We start from the raw sequence: 17,037 nt of genomic DNA, 5'->3' as shown, positions 1-17,037 counted from the left end.
GTTGGCCTGCCGGCCAACCAGGCAAGCAACAGGTGTGGCAGGCAGGCAATGGGCATGGCAGGCAGGAAATGTGTCAGTTGTAGCATTGCGACCTGTAGCGCAATGAGGGCCAAGAAGCAGGGGATAGGAGAAACTGAACTACTAGTTAGTAGACATTATGAGAAAAGGGGAGGGGAGCAAGGAGAATAAGAAGATGCTTTTTACCAGGCCAGGTTACTTGTCCGTCTAGTCCAGGGCAGGATCTACACTACTGCTTTAAAACGGTTTATAACAGTAGTGACAATTGTTGAGGCTGAGGACACACTCCATATACAGTTTTCAAACCATTTTCACAGTGACATATCCTGCTTGGTGTAGATCTGGCCCAGTATTACCTACTCTGTTGAGCAGCAATTCTCTAAAGTCATTCATTTCAGCTGCACAAAGCAAGTGCTTTACTGCCTCCAAGCTGGGGTTACCTCAACAGCTTAACGTAATAGCTCCCTTTCCCTTACCAAGCCTGGCATCTTGGGTCAGCACCATTGGGCCCATGCTGATGGCCCAAGAATCCTCTGGGAGTCCCGCCACCCCAGCCACAGGAAGAAAGCCGATTTAGTGCTGCTACTAGTGTTCACTGTTTTAATTTCATCACTATCTCTGGAGCCCTGTCAGAGCCTTGCTCCAGAGTGATGCTCTGTCAGAGCCCCCGAGGGAATTAAAATGGCAGGCACCAGCGGAAGCATCAGACTGGCTTTTGGGGGCTGCTCCTGGTACCTACCGGCCTCAGGATAATGAGAGACATGCCCATTAGAGCTGCCACATACACTCAAAAAAGGCTTTGCTGATGCCACAGGAGGAGGGATTCAACCCTTTCTGAAATAGAGTGGAGTGGAGCTGCAGTTGCTATTGCTGCCTCAGGAGGGCTGCACCCGCTTCTTCTTCTCCACTACTGCCCAAGGAGGCAGTTTAGCCGCCTCTGCCACTGAGAGGCCTACCTGGAGAAGCTGCCAAGGCCCTGCCAAGCTTGACCCTGGCCCTGTTCCTTAAAATGCCAGTTTATATCCTTAGGTACACTTAACCTTAGGTACACTGTTGTAGAGATTACAGCAGGGATTCTTGTTCCACAACCATTTATGGGGGCACAAGACTTTGGGGCAGGGAGGGGGATCAAGATTGAGGCCTGGTGGGCTGGAGGTTCCCCATTCCTTCTCTACAGTCCACTGTGTAGGGTGACCATATGGAAAGGAGGACAGGGCTTCTGTGTCTTTAACAGTTGTGTAGAAAAGAGAATGTCAGCAGGTGTCATGTGTATGCATGCAGCACCTTGTGAAATTCCCTCTTCATCACAACAGTTAAAGCTGCAGGAGCCCTGCCCTCTTGGTCATACACAAAAGACGGCAGGGTTCCTGCAGCTTTAACTGTTGTGATGAAGAGGGAATTTCGCCAGGTGCTGCATGCATACACATGACACCTGTTAAAGACACAGGAGCCCTGTCCTCCTTTTCATATGGTCACCCTACTGCTGTGTCACTTGAAAATCTTTTCCAGGGGTTTTGTGGACTCTGCATCAGTGGGGGAGGTGGTGCTGGGGATAATTTTTTAAATCATCTTAAAAATAGCAACACGGAAGGTCAAACTAGGCATGATGTTAAATGTGTCCTTGCTTTTCAAGTGCACATTTTAAAAATACAAATAGTAGCTGCTTGCAGGAGGAGGAGCATAATTATCAGGATCACAGCAGGTGAGGAGGGGAGTTTAATCCTTTGATACCAATGGGGGATTTCTTTCCCATGCAAATAGCAACTAATTCTCCTTGTCTGTTGCAATCCCAATAATTATCACACCCCTGCAGCTGCTATTTGTACGTATCTAAAAAACGTGCATCTTAAATGCAAAGACAAATTTAATGTTGAAACTAGTTTGGCCTTAAGCCTGTAGTCATAAACTCACTTACTAGAGAGTAAATTCTATTGAGCTCAATTAGAATTTAGTTCTGAGTAAACATGTTTAGGATCATGTTGCACCTCTTAAAAGAATATAGAAAGTATTTTGTTGCAAAAGCAGATTTGGGGCAATAGGTTTGACTATGAGCATATGGCTTTTCCCAGCAGGACAAACTAGTGCATATTGTAACAGGCTGTCCAAAAGTAATTTTTGTTAAAATCTGAAATTTGCAGTGTGTTTAAATCCTGATGAAATGGTTCAAAATAATTTAGTATGGATTCATGCTTATAGACTGCTCATTTACTGGGATGTTTGGTGATCTAGCATAGTAATTATATACATTGTTAAAGAATATAGGGCAACATAATGTGTATTTCAATGAATGCTTGCAACAAAATACTACTCTACGCTGATTCCTAATAGAGTCAGCATTATTTTTTAAAATGTCTAACCTGTTTCTGAGCCATAAAATCTCAGGTAAAAATGGTCCCTGGCAATATAAAAGGCCATAATACAAAAGTAAATGTAAGCAAAAAGTATTATCCCAAGTCTAATAACCTTTTATTGACAATTTACCCCAAAGGCCACAATCAGAAATTGCTAGCATTCATTCTCAAAAAATAGTTTTTCCCAGCTATGAACACTGATTTATTTGATCATCCTAGAAGACAATCTTTTACTTCCCACTGCTCAGAATCAATGTTTTAAAATCTTCAGTGTAGTATTTTATTATTTTTGATCAATTTTTATAGCCGTGACTGCTCTCTGTTAAACAATTTAGCACAGCTTCTCTCTCGATGTCATTTACTACAATTAATTTTGCCAAATAATTCTTCTGGGTAAATAATTCCAAGATTGTTGTCAAGTGCCACATCCGTAATCTTTGTCTAGTGTTTTCTTCACAGTAATTGTAATGTAATTATCACATAAGCTGAAATCCAAAGAAACTATTTAGACATGTGGTGGGAATTGCTAGTGACTTTTCTTTGGAGTTTCCTGCAGCAATTTTGACTTTTTAAAAACTTCACAGCTGTTTTTATCTTTGGCAGTGGAAGAGTTGCAGCAAAAGCATCAAGATCGTGACCTGGTTTGCACTTAACGAGAAGCCAGCATGAGTGAATTTCCCTGTGGGGTTTCTTGTTGCAGCAACAGCTGCCATTTTGAATATTTCAGCCATGGCAGGGGCACACCATATATTGTCATAATGTGCAAACCCAGGGAGGGTGGATGGTTGACAAGCTACCCGCAACCCTAAAACAGCTCATGGGTTCTGTGTGCCTTTTCAGCCACCTCAACTACCCATCCTTGCCAAATTCTTAACAACAAGCTACAGTGAGCCCCCGCAGTGACTCAAATATTCAAAATGACTGTCACCACCACAACAAGAAGCTCTGTGGGGAAATTCACATTATGTGTGGCTTCTCATTATGTGTGAGCCAGGCCACATATCCCTTTTATGCGCCTAAATAGCTCCTTTGAATCATCGTCAAGGTAGCCTTTGAGTGGATTTTGATATAGGTTTTATTGCTCCTGAGTTACATTTTTCCCAGAGCCTGAGCTTGACTTGGTCATGGGTGTGTTTTTTCCAGAACAGGTTTTTATCATGTGATCACCTTGCCTCAAACACAAAATTTTAGGGAGGGTCCAGATAGTGTCATCTTCCATTTTTCAGAGGGGCTTGAGTGCATACACAGGTGCCCAATCCATGCTACATTAAAATCTTGGATTTTTTTCTTGATTTATATGGGCAGCTCTTACTCATGTCCCTGGGGCGTTTAAAAATAGCTTTTCAGTATGATCCAGGTAATGGTTGCAGGGCCAGCCCAATTCAGTTTGCTGCCTGTGGTGGAGGACAAGATGGCACCCCTCCCATTCAACTGCAAGCTGACCAGGCTGGCAGTTGAATCTTTGTTCAAATTGACAATGGGACAATAACCTCCATCACACCTGAGGGCAGCAGGTTAGCTTAAGGAGTGCAGGGTACACTACATGGCACACACAGTTCTGTCCTTCAAGAGCTTGCTGCCACCTCCCAGTACCTTGCTGTCTGAAGCTATCACCTCACTTTGCCTAATGGTAGGGCCAGGCCTGGATGCATTCTTTATATCTATGTGTCTCTTCCTCTGTCCTCTTTTGCTTCTTTCCCTCTGAGAAGGAAAGAGAGCAAAAGGCAACAGAGGAAGAGACACATCAATATAACTGCCTACTTTACTCTGTCCTCCTTATCTTGTCCCATGCTTCTTGCACTCTCATTCTCTCTCATCTAGTTTCTTCTGTTTAGAAGTGGTTTGGAAGCCTTCGGCTGCTTCATCTACACCATCCTCTTCACCATCAGATTCTATTCCCCGCTCCCACAGTTGTCTTTTTCAACTGATTCAGTGATTCATGTCTGAGTATGCTTAGTCCTCTTTGTCTTTGGAATATTTGCCCAATTGGGGATATATACTTCTGCAAACCTTGGGGTTCCTCAAAGCATGGTGATACCTCTCTTTATGGTATGGATGGTGATAATTTGGCTACATAGGTATTGGCATTCTCTTCCTGTATATTGGAACAAGAATATATGACAGTCAACAGTTCTGCTTGAATGTGTTTTCCTTTGTAAGCCATGTTTATGACTTGAGGTAAAGGTTGATTTAGCATTTAATTTAAAATAAAGTTGAAGCATAACTAATCATCCTTGCATTATGGCCAGGATCAGAAGAACTGCACAAATTATTGTTTTATATGTCAAAGAAACGTTGGGCTTATTTGTTTGTTTATTTGTTTGTTTGTCTCCTTTTTGACAAACTGCATGGAAACATTGGAACATAAAAAGAGAGCCAGTGTGGTTTAAGTGGCGAAAGTGTCAGACTGGGAGTCGGGAGATCTGGGTTCTAGTCCCCACTCGGCCATGGAAGCTCACTGGGTGACTTTGGGCCAGTTACAGACTCTCAAACCAGCCTACCTCACAGGGTTGTTGTTGTGAGGATAAAATGGAACGGAGGAAGAGGATTGTTTGCCGCCTTGGGTAGGGTGACCATATGAAAAGGAGGACTGGGTTCCTGTATCTTTTAACAGTTGCATAGAAAAGGGAATTTCAGCAGGTATTTGTATATATGGAGAACCTGGTGAAATTCCCTCTTCATCACCACAGTTAAAGCTGCAGGAGCTATACTAGAGTGACCAGATTTAAAAGAGGGCAGGGCACCTGCAGCTTTAACTGTGGTGATGAAGAGGAAATTTCACCAGGTTCACCATATATACAAATGACACCAGCTGAAATGTCCTTTTCAATACAACTGTTAAAGATACAGGAACCCTGTCCTCCTTTTCATACAGTCACCGTAGCCTTGGGTTACTTGGAGGAAAAAAGGCATGATATAAATGCAATAAATAAATAAATAGCAGCCTTATGCAGAGTCAGATTGTTCTCTTCTTCCTGTGTAGCTCCTGGAGGCATTATAAGACACGATTTGGGTCAAGCATTAGTGGCCAGAAATTAGTAATGTGAATGTTAATAGTGTATTTAACATTGCCTTTGGTTTTTTAAATATTTTTTAAAGTTGTTTGTAATTTTTCTGCTATTATTTTTTCATAAACTTGTGTGGGATTTCTTTAGCATTTATGACTTTTTAATACGTTATATATATTGCAGAAATGACACGAGTTAGCAATAAACTGAATCATCTATGCCATGTATGAAAAGTCTGAATATATTCTGTTCCTTTATGATTTCAGGAGCACAGAAGTCATGAGCACTGTCTCAGGTACTCGAAGTTCAACCATCACTTTTACTGTCCGGCCTGGGACTAGCCAGCCAATCACACTGCAGAGCAGATCCCCAGACTATGATAGTAGGACATCTGGAGCAAGACATGCTCCAAGCCCAGTGGTTTCACCAACAGAGATAAGTAAAGACATCATGCCAGCTCCTCTGACTGCTTCTGCTCCAGTTGCATCTCCTTCTCCAACTCTTTCTGATGTTTTTAGCCTACCCAGCCAGCCTCCTTCTGGGGACCTCTTCGCTTTGAACACAGGGCGCAGCAGGTCTCCTTCTCCCTCAATTTTGCAACAGCCAATCTCAAATAAGCCTTTTACAACTAAGCCTGTCCACCTGTGGACTAAACCAGATGTGGCAGATTGGCTGGAAAGTTTAAACCTAGGTGAACATAAAGAGACCTTTATGGATAATGAAATAGATGGCACTCACTTACCAAACCTTCAGAAGGAAGACTTGATAGACCTTGGAGTGACTAGAGTTGGTCACAGAATGAATATAGAAAGAGCCTTGAAACAGCTATTGGACAGATAAGAATGGCTGCTCTTGCCTCACAAACCTTTGTTATAAATAGAGATGGGCTGGTACTGAAACACCCCAAATGCCTTGACTCCCTAAGAGTACCACTAAATTAAAGCATCACTTAGTCCATGTAGTTTCTAATTTGCAACAGTGTTGGTTGTAGTTTAGTGCCCAACAGCAACCCTGAGTAAATTTTCATTAATGGGACCGTATATTACAAAAAAGAAGAAAAGTGGGGGAAAGGATAAGGAAAGGGAAAATTGCTACTTCCAAAAGTTATGTAAGCTCTGGTCATTGAAATTATTTTCAAAATTCCTTTCTTTTCTTTCTTTTGTTTACTTTTGTGCGGGGGGCAGGATATAATATTCATCCCTTGGTATTCTGCCCTTCAAAAATGCCCTTCTGCTTGAACAACAAAATGCCAGTTTCTTTTTGTTTTTAAAAATATATATTTCTCCCTTCACAATAAAATGTCACGTCTAGCCCTTTTTGTAATATCTGCTTCGTCCACCACTATTCCACATGCCCGTTACACTGTAAGTTAACTTCTCAGTGGGTTTTCCCATTTTGATTGTCAGTTCAGCCAACTAGTGTTTCATACTGCTGTTCACATTTTTCATGATGTATTTATGGCTTTTAAATTAAAAATCTGTACATTTGCAGGGTTCTCAAATCAGAGTTTTCACAAACTACTTTGTGACATCATATTGGTCTGATTATTATATTTCTTGGTTTCACAGTAATGACATTCGTTCTTGCCATCCAATGTCACTGTGTTGTCTGACTTCTAAGTCTTTATTTTTCCACTTATCCTTAGTGCCTTTCCAAGTTGCCAGACAGCTTTCATGCATGCTTTTTTTTCAAACATGGTATAGTAGAATGTGTGGAAGTTACGTGAAAGACCTATCCTAGCTTTCTATGGCAGGGAATAAACCACTTCTAAAAGACTGCGGTGGAAGACATCTGTTCACACTTAGATGATAATTCAATTTGAATTTCTCAAAGGCTTCTTTGTACAGGATTTGGGTAATAGATAAGTAATTTTATGACTTTTATTGTCACGTTTTCAAAATAGTAAAGACTATCAAGCCTGTTTCCTTCTAGCTTTCTGTCTTTTCATGGTTCTGAAAACCAGGGAACTAGAGATGTGTAGCAGGAAGTGACCTTTGCAGCTTTCTAGTATTAAGGAAGTGAAAGGTTTTGATAATGGCCCCAGTCCAGAGATCCTCTCGTACTGGAGAAGGGTGTATGACCATTACTACACTCAGTGCTCTTCCTTTTCCACTCTTCCTCCAAACAGAAGACCAGTGCTGACAAATATCCTGTAGGATGCAAGGGTGGGTTCCAAGATCTAGTGTGTCCGCCTTAAAGAGGTCGTCAGTGGGTGGTTTCTTCACCCAAGCACAGTTAGTTCCAGATCTTAAATAGCAATGCATAGGGTTGATCTTGGTGGATCAAAGTGATCACATGTGGAGGTGGGCTCAATTACAGCTGTGATCCAAAGGATTATATATAGATTATCTCAAAATTATCACTACTGTCATTCTGTATGTGGATGCACAAAGCCTTGTACAAGATATGTGTTTGATTAACTGCATGCAGGAGCTTCTCCTCTTTAAAGAAGCATCTTTAGATGGTTATCCGTACCTGCATGAGGAAGCTATCTTTTGCGGAATCCACATGGCAAAACCCATTTTCACATGCAGACATGTATCTTTAGGTCTTAGCTTTTGTCTTGGAGAGAGCAATCCTATGGTCTCTAGACAGTGTTTGTGGGGCCATAGGATTGTTCAGAGACAGCACTTTGAGACAGTGCTCCAACCTCAGAAGGGGAAGTCAGAGATCTGACCCCCTTCCCCCTTATAGCTGGTGTGGAAAGAATTGTGCTGGCTGGCTGGCTGCCCTCGGAGGTTGGGAACTCTAACTCAGAGAGGGGGAAATGGGGTGTTTCAGTGGGTATGGAAGGGGGGCCTGGAGATACACGCTATCCTGAGCTTTTGCGAGCCTCCTTCTCTCCCCCTCTGAAACACCTTTGCTAAACAAGCAAAAAAAGCACATCTAGTGAAAAATGCAGGGTGGAAGCAAAGATGACCACTGCCTCTCCTCCTGCCCTGCCTAAGGTGATATGATAGTAAGGCTCTGCATTCAGGGGCGTACAGTAACTGAGGGCACAAATCTGTGCATGTTTAGACAGAAAAAGTCCTACAATCTAAGCATTCCCCAGCCAACAGGGCATGCTGGGAGTTCTGGGAGGTTTCTTTTTTTTTGTCTAGACATGCATAGGATTGCCACCCTGATGTGCTAGGAAGAGGAATGTTTAAAAAGGATTGCCTGCAGTCTAAAACAAATTAACAAATGAAAACATAAATGTAGCATCTTTTGAAAAGTAGTTTAATAAAAATGGCGGATAGCTATTACAAATTAATAGCTTCAGTTTTTTTTTTAAAAAAAAATGTATTAATTTTTTACTTAACATCTAAGAATCCTGCAGGTTAATTCTTCATTGCCACATTTCAGGAGAATTCACTCATACTCACAACCTGTGTTCGGAGAAAGATGACAGGGTTAATATAAGATTGTATCCAGAGGTCAGAGTGCATAGTTATGGAGGTCAGAGTGCATATTCAGAATGGTAATCTTTTGTGGTATGTATATTTCTAGATTTGATAACTTTTATGAAGATTAACAATATTCCCTCAACTTACCCTCTCTCCCATAATTAGTAATACACATTAGGAATTTTGTGGTTCCCAACTTCCTGGAGAGTTTAGCCTTTACTAGAGGATTAAATGGTACATGGTTGCTCAGTCATCAAATCACTTAACTTTCAAAAGGCCTCCTATTTTTGGAAAGCATCTAAATTCTTTATTTAATCTATTCCAGCCTATCTCTAATTATAATTTTATTCTCTCACAATCAAGTGTCTAATTAGGTCTGCAACAGCCCTAGCATTAGTACATAAAGTTTAGCAATTTCAATATCTTTCTTTACTGCAAGTTTAAATAGTTGTACAGATAGTTTATAAGCACAATATTTTAAGAATATAAGTGGCTGGTCTACTAGGCAGCCTTTGTGCCACTTCAATGCTAGAAATTTAAAAAAATAAAACTTTTGTGGTTTACTACTATTTCTGTGGAATAATGATTAAGTCTTGACCTTTTTAAATCAACCTCATTTGGATGCATCTGAACCAGCAGAGCTGTGTTATATTTTCTATCTTTGCTAGAACTTCTTCTTCAGAAGATACGTGTTTCTTCAAACATGGTTACAATTAACAATGCAGTGGTTAATTATGAAAAACTAATATTCATCTCTTTTTCTTTCCCCTCCCCACTTCCTGCAAAAACTGGTCTTTTGACTTAACATCTGTTGTTGTACCCTTCACAGGATTCTATTTGCATTTGAAAGTTCCAAGTAACCTTGTAATTAAAATCTAGTTTAAATGCAAAACTACTGAAATTTCCATAATTACATGGATCTTTATGTAGAGAACGACATTCAAATATTCGGTGGCTACAAAAAGCCATCAAATATTTGGGGTAGGGGGAATGTAAAAAAGAAAAAGAAAATTCAGCCATCGTTGTCTTCCATTTGGTGATATTGCAGAATTCAGTAAATAAACCATGAACGCCATTGCTCCTTTTTGTTACTTTGAATGCAGTTGGTGTTACCTCTATAATATGTGCCAGAAAATACGTTAGGACAAATGGTAGGAAAAGAAAATAGGGGAAAATACTTTTAAGCTGCTGTTAATCATATCCTTTTACTGTTTAATATATGATGATGTAAACAAAGTTACAGAGGATGGTAATCCCTTGCTGAAAGGGGGTCTCTTGCATATGTATCTTTTTCAGGCACTTAAATAGTAGGTACAATATAATTATTAGAGAAGAGATTTAAACATCAAAGAGCTAATGAAATAGTTTATTTTTACATTGTGTCTTATGAACTAAAGAGTAATAGGGCCTGCGAGAAACTGCTTTTATCAATAAAATACACCTTTGCCAAGATGAAGTAGTCTTTAGCACTGTTTGATGGTTTTAACACAGAAAGCAATAGTAACAGATACAGAGTTGCCTCCTAACATTTTTCTCCATTTTGAAAATGTAGGGGGGGGCAGGGTTGGCCCTTTTAATGTCCTGCTACTATGATGGTGCAAAAATAAGGTGTTAGAGATAATCTTGTTATGATATTCCAGGTTTTAGGATATAACTTTTGTTTATATACTGTAATTTAAATAAATTGCATTTACATGCCTAGTTTCTGTAATATTTGTGTATACAATACCAAAATCACACAAGATGTAAATTGTGTATAACTGCACAGACTCCTTTCCCTGGGTGTCTAGGAAATTTTAAGTTTTAATTCATATATTATAAAATGACTATATGTGACTGTTGATTTTCAGAATTTACATATCACAAAAGCTAACTATTTGTGGTACTTAAGTTAATAAAAGTGATTTTCTGAGTTCCTTTTCAAACAAGCATTACCCAGTTGATCTGGCAATGACTCCTTGTATGAGCCTCTAATACTGATAATTTCCCATTACATTTTATTTTATTTTCTAGATAGTAATGTTTTTCGCTATGGGTTTGTGTAACAACTTGTGTTCACGTTATCTATGTTGCTGTAATTTTTGTGCTTTAATTCCTCTTATTTCAAATTGATTAAAGCAAAATTGAGCTCCTGTAACTTGCACTTTCCCTAATCCTTACAACTCTTGTATGGCAACCAAAATTACTGTAAGAAATAAATATAATATTGCACTAAGGTTGTGGTTCTGATTATAAACAGTAAATGCAGTCTGAATCTTTTGTTTTTCAAAAAAAGTTGCCAAACTTGCTATTTATTAATATTAAACAGCTTAAAAAACTAATTTCACCTACCTTTAAATTAGTTCCTATGAGATAGCTGAATTGGAGTTAGAGTTAAAGCATACTGAAATGTATCATTCTGAATGCCATATTTATACTTCAGATGAGAAATGTGTGTGTTGTAAAAACATGAGAGATAACATTTATTATGTTGGGCTGATTTGATTTCTTACTTTGAGGGCTATTTTATTAAGCATTTTTCTAAACATGAGGTTTTCCCTGTTTTGAGCTTCCCAAAGGAATATCGGTTGTCATTCCAGACATTAAATCATTACTTTGGTGACTTGCTAAAATGTTGTATAAGAACACACTTTATAGAGAAGAAGCAAGGGCCCCGATCAAGAGGTCCTCATGCACACCACCAGGCTGCACATGAGGATCAGCCCCACCACACAGATGGCTTACCTCTGCTGTAACCTCTGAGCATGCTGATCACTAGTTGGAGAAGTAACGGGGTTGCAAGATCCTGTTGGATGAAAGCTATCAAAGCAGATCGTTTGGGGCACTTGTTTTTCAGAGTGTATGCAGCACAGGTCCACAGTATTCTTCTACAGAGCTGAATGAGGAGCTGATGCCCCCCTGCACACATCCCTGCACACACCTTGTGCAGTCACTTTTTGCACACATGGAATTACTTTCTGAAGGAGTGATGAGGCAATAGAAGCCTGTTTCCAGATGCTGTTCATTTATCAGCCTGAAGGGGATGCCTTTGTCAGGGCTATGCTTCCCGTTACTAGGATTCTGCAGTTGGAGTGCATCAATAACTAAGGAATGGTTCCATTTTTCTTTCCAAAAGAAAAATGTTGAATATTTAAAATTCTCTGTCTTCATCTGATTCTCTCCCTTCACCCATGGTTTAAATGCTAAACATTTCTGGAAGCAAATGCCTTAACTGCCATTTAAATTTATTGAATTTTTTCTTTCATTTGTTGGACGCTTCACTTTTCTTCTATATGTGACTTTTTGATACATTGCCATTGTGAATAATATTCAAGAGATTCAGTAGCTTTGTTTTATGAAATGTTTTAATTTTTATTCAGCTATTCCAAGAACCAAGAGACATGGAGGTCTTTATATAGCTAGAGTTAGTCATAAATGCTTAAGTTAAAAGAGAGATTTAAAAAAAAAAAGGATTCCCACCATGCTATGAAACTGTGGTAGGGTTCCAAGTAGTAGCTTAACAAGTTTCCTGAATGAACAAGCTTTAACACAGAGATATTCCAAGTTGTACTGGTGGTTCCTCTTTTTCAATATTCCCATCTAACGGCAAAGGTCAAACTCAAGAACAGTACCAGCACAGGTCATAAGTTGTATACTGGAATTGTACATTACAGCACAGTAAAATAACAAAGTGTGAGCCTCGGATGCTTTGAACCTGACTTGTAAAAAATCATGTAACAAAATTATGTATTTTTAATGAAAAGGACCATTTCAACATCAATGTATTGTAGTTTACAGTGCCTTGTTTTATGATGAAGTCCAGCAGTGCAGAGCTAAAAACAATAATAAATTGCTTAATATTGAAAAATATCAAAATATTATTTTGCAGTCCTCTCACACTCACAAAACTGTGACTTGATGAGTCACCAAAGTGAAATAAAAAAATTTAAATAAAATTGTGTTTCAGTTGTTTCCCAGTAATAAATCTGTACATCTGTTCAATGCGTAAGGATATAATTTCTGTACTTTAATGCAGATAGACATGTAAGAATGTATGCTGTTATGTGTCAAACAACAGATCTTAAAAGATCATGCTGACTCCTAGTGGCATTTGCTGGAGAACGTCCCCGTGTGTAATTTATATAAAAGGTATCAAATGAATTTATAAAGATATCTGATTATTATTATTTTAAAACACCTCTTTATTATATTTTACTTACCTATTCTTTGAATATATATTTCCATGTTATTAAACTACCTGACAGCACAATCCTAAGCATGTTTACTCAGAAGTAAGTTCTACTAAGCTCAGTAGGAGTTATTCCCTCATTAGTGTGTTTAGGATTACAATCTTAGGGCTAAATGTGCGGGGATGCCATTGGATCCAACCCATGCAGTGCAATCCCATACATGACTACTAAGAAGTAAGCCCACTGAGTTCAAGGTGACTCTCAAAGAAGTACCGTATTTCTTCGATTGTAAGACGCCATCGATTGTAGGACGCATGCTAATTTCAGTACCACCAACAGAAAGAAAAAAAACCCTAAGACACACCGATTCTAAGACGCACCCCATTTTTAGAGATGTTTATATGGGAAAAAAAGTGTGTCTTAGAATTGAAGAAATAGGGTAAGTAGAGGGTTGCAGCTTTAGTTTCATTGTTTCAATTTGACAGTTAAATATATGATTTAGAATCTCCCATTGAAATGAGGGAGCCTCAAATGTTTTAAGGCAAGATCGAGGAAAATACTGACGTTTGAAACCTTGTTAGATCATCAAAATAAGCTGTGCATAAGATTGTGTACATATTACTGAAAGTTTATGTTGTATCTTCCCCATTCTTTGTTGGGAGAAGAAGAGGAAAAGAAAAGGAACATCCGCCTCAGGTTTCAGTTCCAAAACTGAACTCTCCATCCTAGTGAGGTGGTGTGCAATATGAGAGAAGTTTTGTAGGAGCAAACAGCAGTATACGGGAGCCAGGGCTCCCAGAGACCAGCGAGGGTACTTTTTGTTTAACAGGGATGCTTACTTCATCTACCGCCCACACACTCTTCAGAATTCCCTGTTCTCTTTGAGTTTAGCTGCAGTCTTCGCGCTACCTGAAGGAAATGGATTTTCCCAGCAACACTATATGGTTGTGAGCTAGTCCTGCTGTAACCCAAAGTATTTTGGCATGGCACAGTCTTGAATATATCCCAGCCTCTCCTCTCCCTATCCACCCTTCCTTTTTCTCTACCTCCAAGACTGCATTTATGATCTCAGGAAGCAGCCAGCACAGTTCTTTCTGCAACAACTGCAAAGGGGGCAAAGGTGACGGATCAGAACTCAGTCCCCCTCCCATAGGCGTGCGCAGTTCATTTCATTAGGGTGTGCACCTTAAAGGCCCCAATTAGAGCAGTGGGTGTTTTGTTTTGTTTTTGAGAAATTGTGCTTTCCAGGGCCTCCAGAAAATGCGTAATTCTCCCCCACCACGCTAATGGTGGCTGCCATTAGCATGGCCAGGGGGAAAGGGTGGAATTACACACTTTCCAGAGGCCCCAGAAAGCACACTCCAATTGGAGCAGGGAGGGCCAGGAAAGTGGAGGCTGCCCTGGGAAATTAGGGTGTGCCTGGGCACACCCCATGTGCATGCCTATGTCCCTTGAGGTTGTTGCAGTGTCTACAACCGGGACACTCCCTCAGGGACCATAGGATTGCTCTCTAACCGAGCCGTCCATTTGATCGTTAACCATCATAGCAGGTGCTTATTTTTTCAGTTACTGTGTTTTCTTTAGCTCTGAAATTCGATGGGCCATTTCAAACAACCCATCTCTGTGTATGTGTGTTTCATACATACACAGAGATGGGTATGTATGAAAGCAATATCATACATATCCAAGAGAGGAGGAGGAGTAAAGGCAAGAGGGTAGCCTCACGCAAGGGCTAAGAGCCAGTTGCTATTTCTTTAATTTAAAGAAGGGAGAATGAGATTGAACTAAGGTAAATGCTAGGAGAACCTGTCATAGTCACGTTAAGGTGACTACATTCATAAATTAAAAGAAACTCATGGTGGTCTAGCTGGTTCTCCATTTTATCTTCACAACATTGTGAGGTCTGCTAGGCTGGCAGATAACGACCCGACCAAGGTCATCTAGTTCCTTGGCTAATGCATTATACGTGGGTCTTGTTCACTTGTCTTGTATAACTTCCAGTGCAATCCTTGCCTACATGGCTACTCAAAGGTAAGTATCATTGAGTTCCTCCCAGTGCTGGCGACTTGCCACCCACATCCCTGCTGTTATATCTGATCAGACATAATAGTGGGGATTCCTCCAGGGGCTTGGAGGTTAAGCCCTGTCCCTTCGAGGAACTCGTAGCGGCTCCATGGACCAGATGTAGATTTTCTGCAGGCCAGAGATTGTACATCACTGTACATTTATTTATTTGTTTGTTTATTTATTTATTTCATTTATAGACCGCCCCATAGCCGAAGCTCTCTGGGCGGTTTTGAATATGCAACCCCCAATGGGGCTGCAGTGTGGTGTCTGAATCAGCCACCAGCAGTTTAAGCCATGGTGGGTTGCAATGCATTCTGGTTGCCACTGTGAATATTCAAGCAGTGGTTGTGGATGCTGCAGCTTATCAGGATGTGCGAACCTAGGATATTATTATTATTATTATTTATTTATATAGCACCATCAATGTACATGGTGCTGTACAGAGTAAAACAGTAAATAGCAAGACCCTGCTGCATAGGCTTACATTCTAATAAAATCATAATAAAACAATAAGGAGGGGAAGAGAATGCAAACAGGCACAGGGTAGGGTAAACAGGCACTGGGTAGGGTAAAATAGGATAGGTGGCTTGATGCCATAGTTAACAGGCCACCCCAGGATTCTGAGTGCTGTTGATTATGTGAACCAGGTCAGACTCTCAGCATGAGGGCCAGCTAGAGAGCTGCCCGTACGAGTGACCAATTACGCCAGTGTAGGTCCTATGCCTACCCAGCTATCAAAGAACTGTCAGCACACCAAACCACACAGCCCAATAGCTAGGACACTTTTGACCCAAGAAAGCCTCATTCTCTTCCCCTCCACCACCTTCCTCTGTTGCTGAAAGGCAGCCTCATTGCCTCCACTTTCATTGCACTCAAAGCTGCACAGATGAAGGAGAGCTACACACACACACACACACACACACACACACACACACACACACACACATACACACTAACCTCTCTCCAGCAAGTCCATTAGCTAGCCACACACCTCCATTCTTTTCCTTCCTTAACCCCATTTTCCTGAAAGATCCAGCCAGCTTTTATCTGCACCATATACCATCATTCCCCAAGTTTATGCATGGCTCCAGAGAGGCAAGCAGCTTGCTGATGGCCTCTGTTTGCTCACAAGCTCAGCTAGGTCCATTACCAGGCCCCTTCCCTGCCCATATCATTCGCCACATCTATCCTTCTTCTGCTCACTGCCAGGATTTCACACACATGCACAAACACACACACACACACACACACACACACGACCCTAAGCCATAGTTTTAAATGCTTCTGTCTTAATAATTAGAATTCTTCATTGACTAGAATTAATTGAGACTAAATTATTAGTTTGTATGCATTAATTTTAACCATTTGCATTCCTTTAGTCTGACCTTATGAATGTATGTTTTCAGTAAAGCACTCTGGGGTTAAACAACTGTGTCTTTTATTCTACAGATCCCCTCAATCCTTAAGGTGCCAGGCTTTGGGACGCTCAGTGCTCAACACTCAAAAGATCCCTCTAAGAGTCAGGGTTGCATTTCTGAAAGCCCGCATTCAGGTATACCTGTGTGTTAATGCTAATGGAGAGACTTGGTAATGGGTGCGTTGGCCTTGCATCCCAGCTGGGGTAAGAGAATGAAGAGCAGGGTTCTAAGAAGTGTTCACAACCTGCTCTTATATATTGTCTGTTACATTACTATCCTACCTTTTCTTCCAAGGAACCCAAGGCAATGCACATTATCCTCCCACTCCCTCATTTGATCCTCACAACAGCCCTGTGAGGTAGGTTAGGCTGAAAGTCAGTGACTGGCCCAAAGTCATGCAAAATGCCTTTCCACCATGATCCCCGTCACCAAAGTCGCACTTGTGTGCAACCCCAAGAGCAAAGTGATACAGTCCCACGCCATGGGCCCTATCATCTAATGACCGGTTCCCTATCAGAGATTTATATACTGGTGTTGGTGTACTGCAATCGGATGCAGAGAGAATAGAGGAGTCCAACTGCTACTTTTTATGGGTAGAGTGGGAAGTTGTCCATGGCAAT

General features: G+C 40.6%; 1 protein-coding gene across 9 annotated transcripts in view; it reads left to right on the top strand.

Annotated features, from left to right (window-relative positions):
- Positions 1-8,644, top strand: part of SHANK2 (SH3 and multiple ankyrin repeat domains 2) — a 353,842-nt gene extending 345,198 nt beyond the window's left edge. For 8 of the 9 annotated variants that reach the window (XM_063117397.1, XM_063117400.1, XM_063117399.1 and 5 more), the window contains one exon: positions 5,644-8,644. In XM_063117397.1, the coding sequence (XP_062973467.1) occupies positions 5,644-6,217 (574 nt within the window). In that variant the 3' untranslated portion in view covers positions 6,218-8,644. The remainder of the gene's footprint in view (positions 1-5,643) is intronic. The other variant, XM_063117402.1, reaches the window with a different exon arrangement.
- The last annotated feature ends 8,393 nt before the right edge of the window (positions 8,645-17,037 follow it).

Source organism: Elgaria multicarinata, chromosome 2 (assembly GCF_023053635.1).
Source record: "Elgaria multicarinata webbii isolate HBS135686 ecotype San Diego chromosome 2, rElgMul1.1.pri, whole genome shotgun sequence".
NCBI lineage: Eukaryota > Metazoa > Chordata > Lepidosauria > Squamata > Anguidae > Elgaria > Elgaria multicarinata.
The sequence above is the reverse complement of the archived record's forward strand: the minus strand, read 5'-3'. Positions and strand labels throughout refer to the sequence as shown.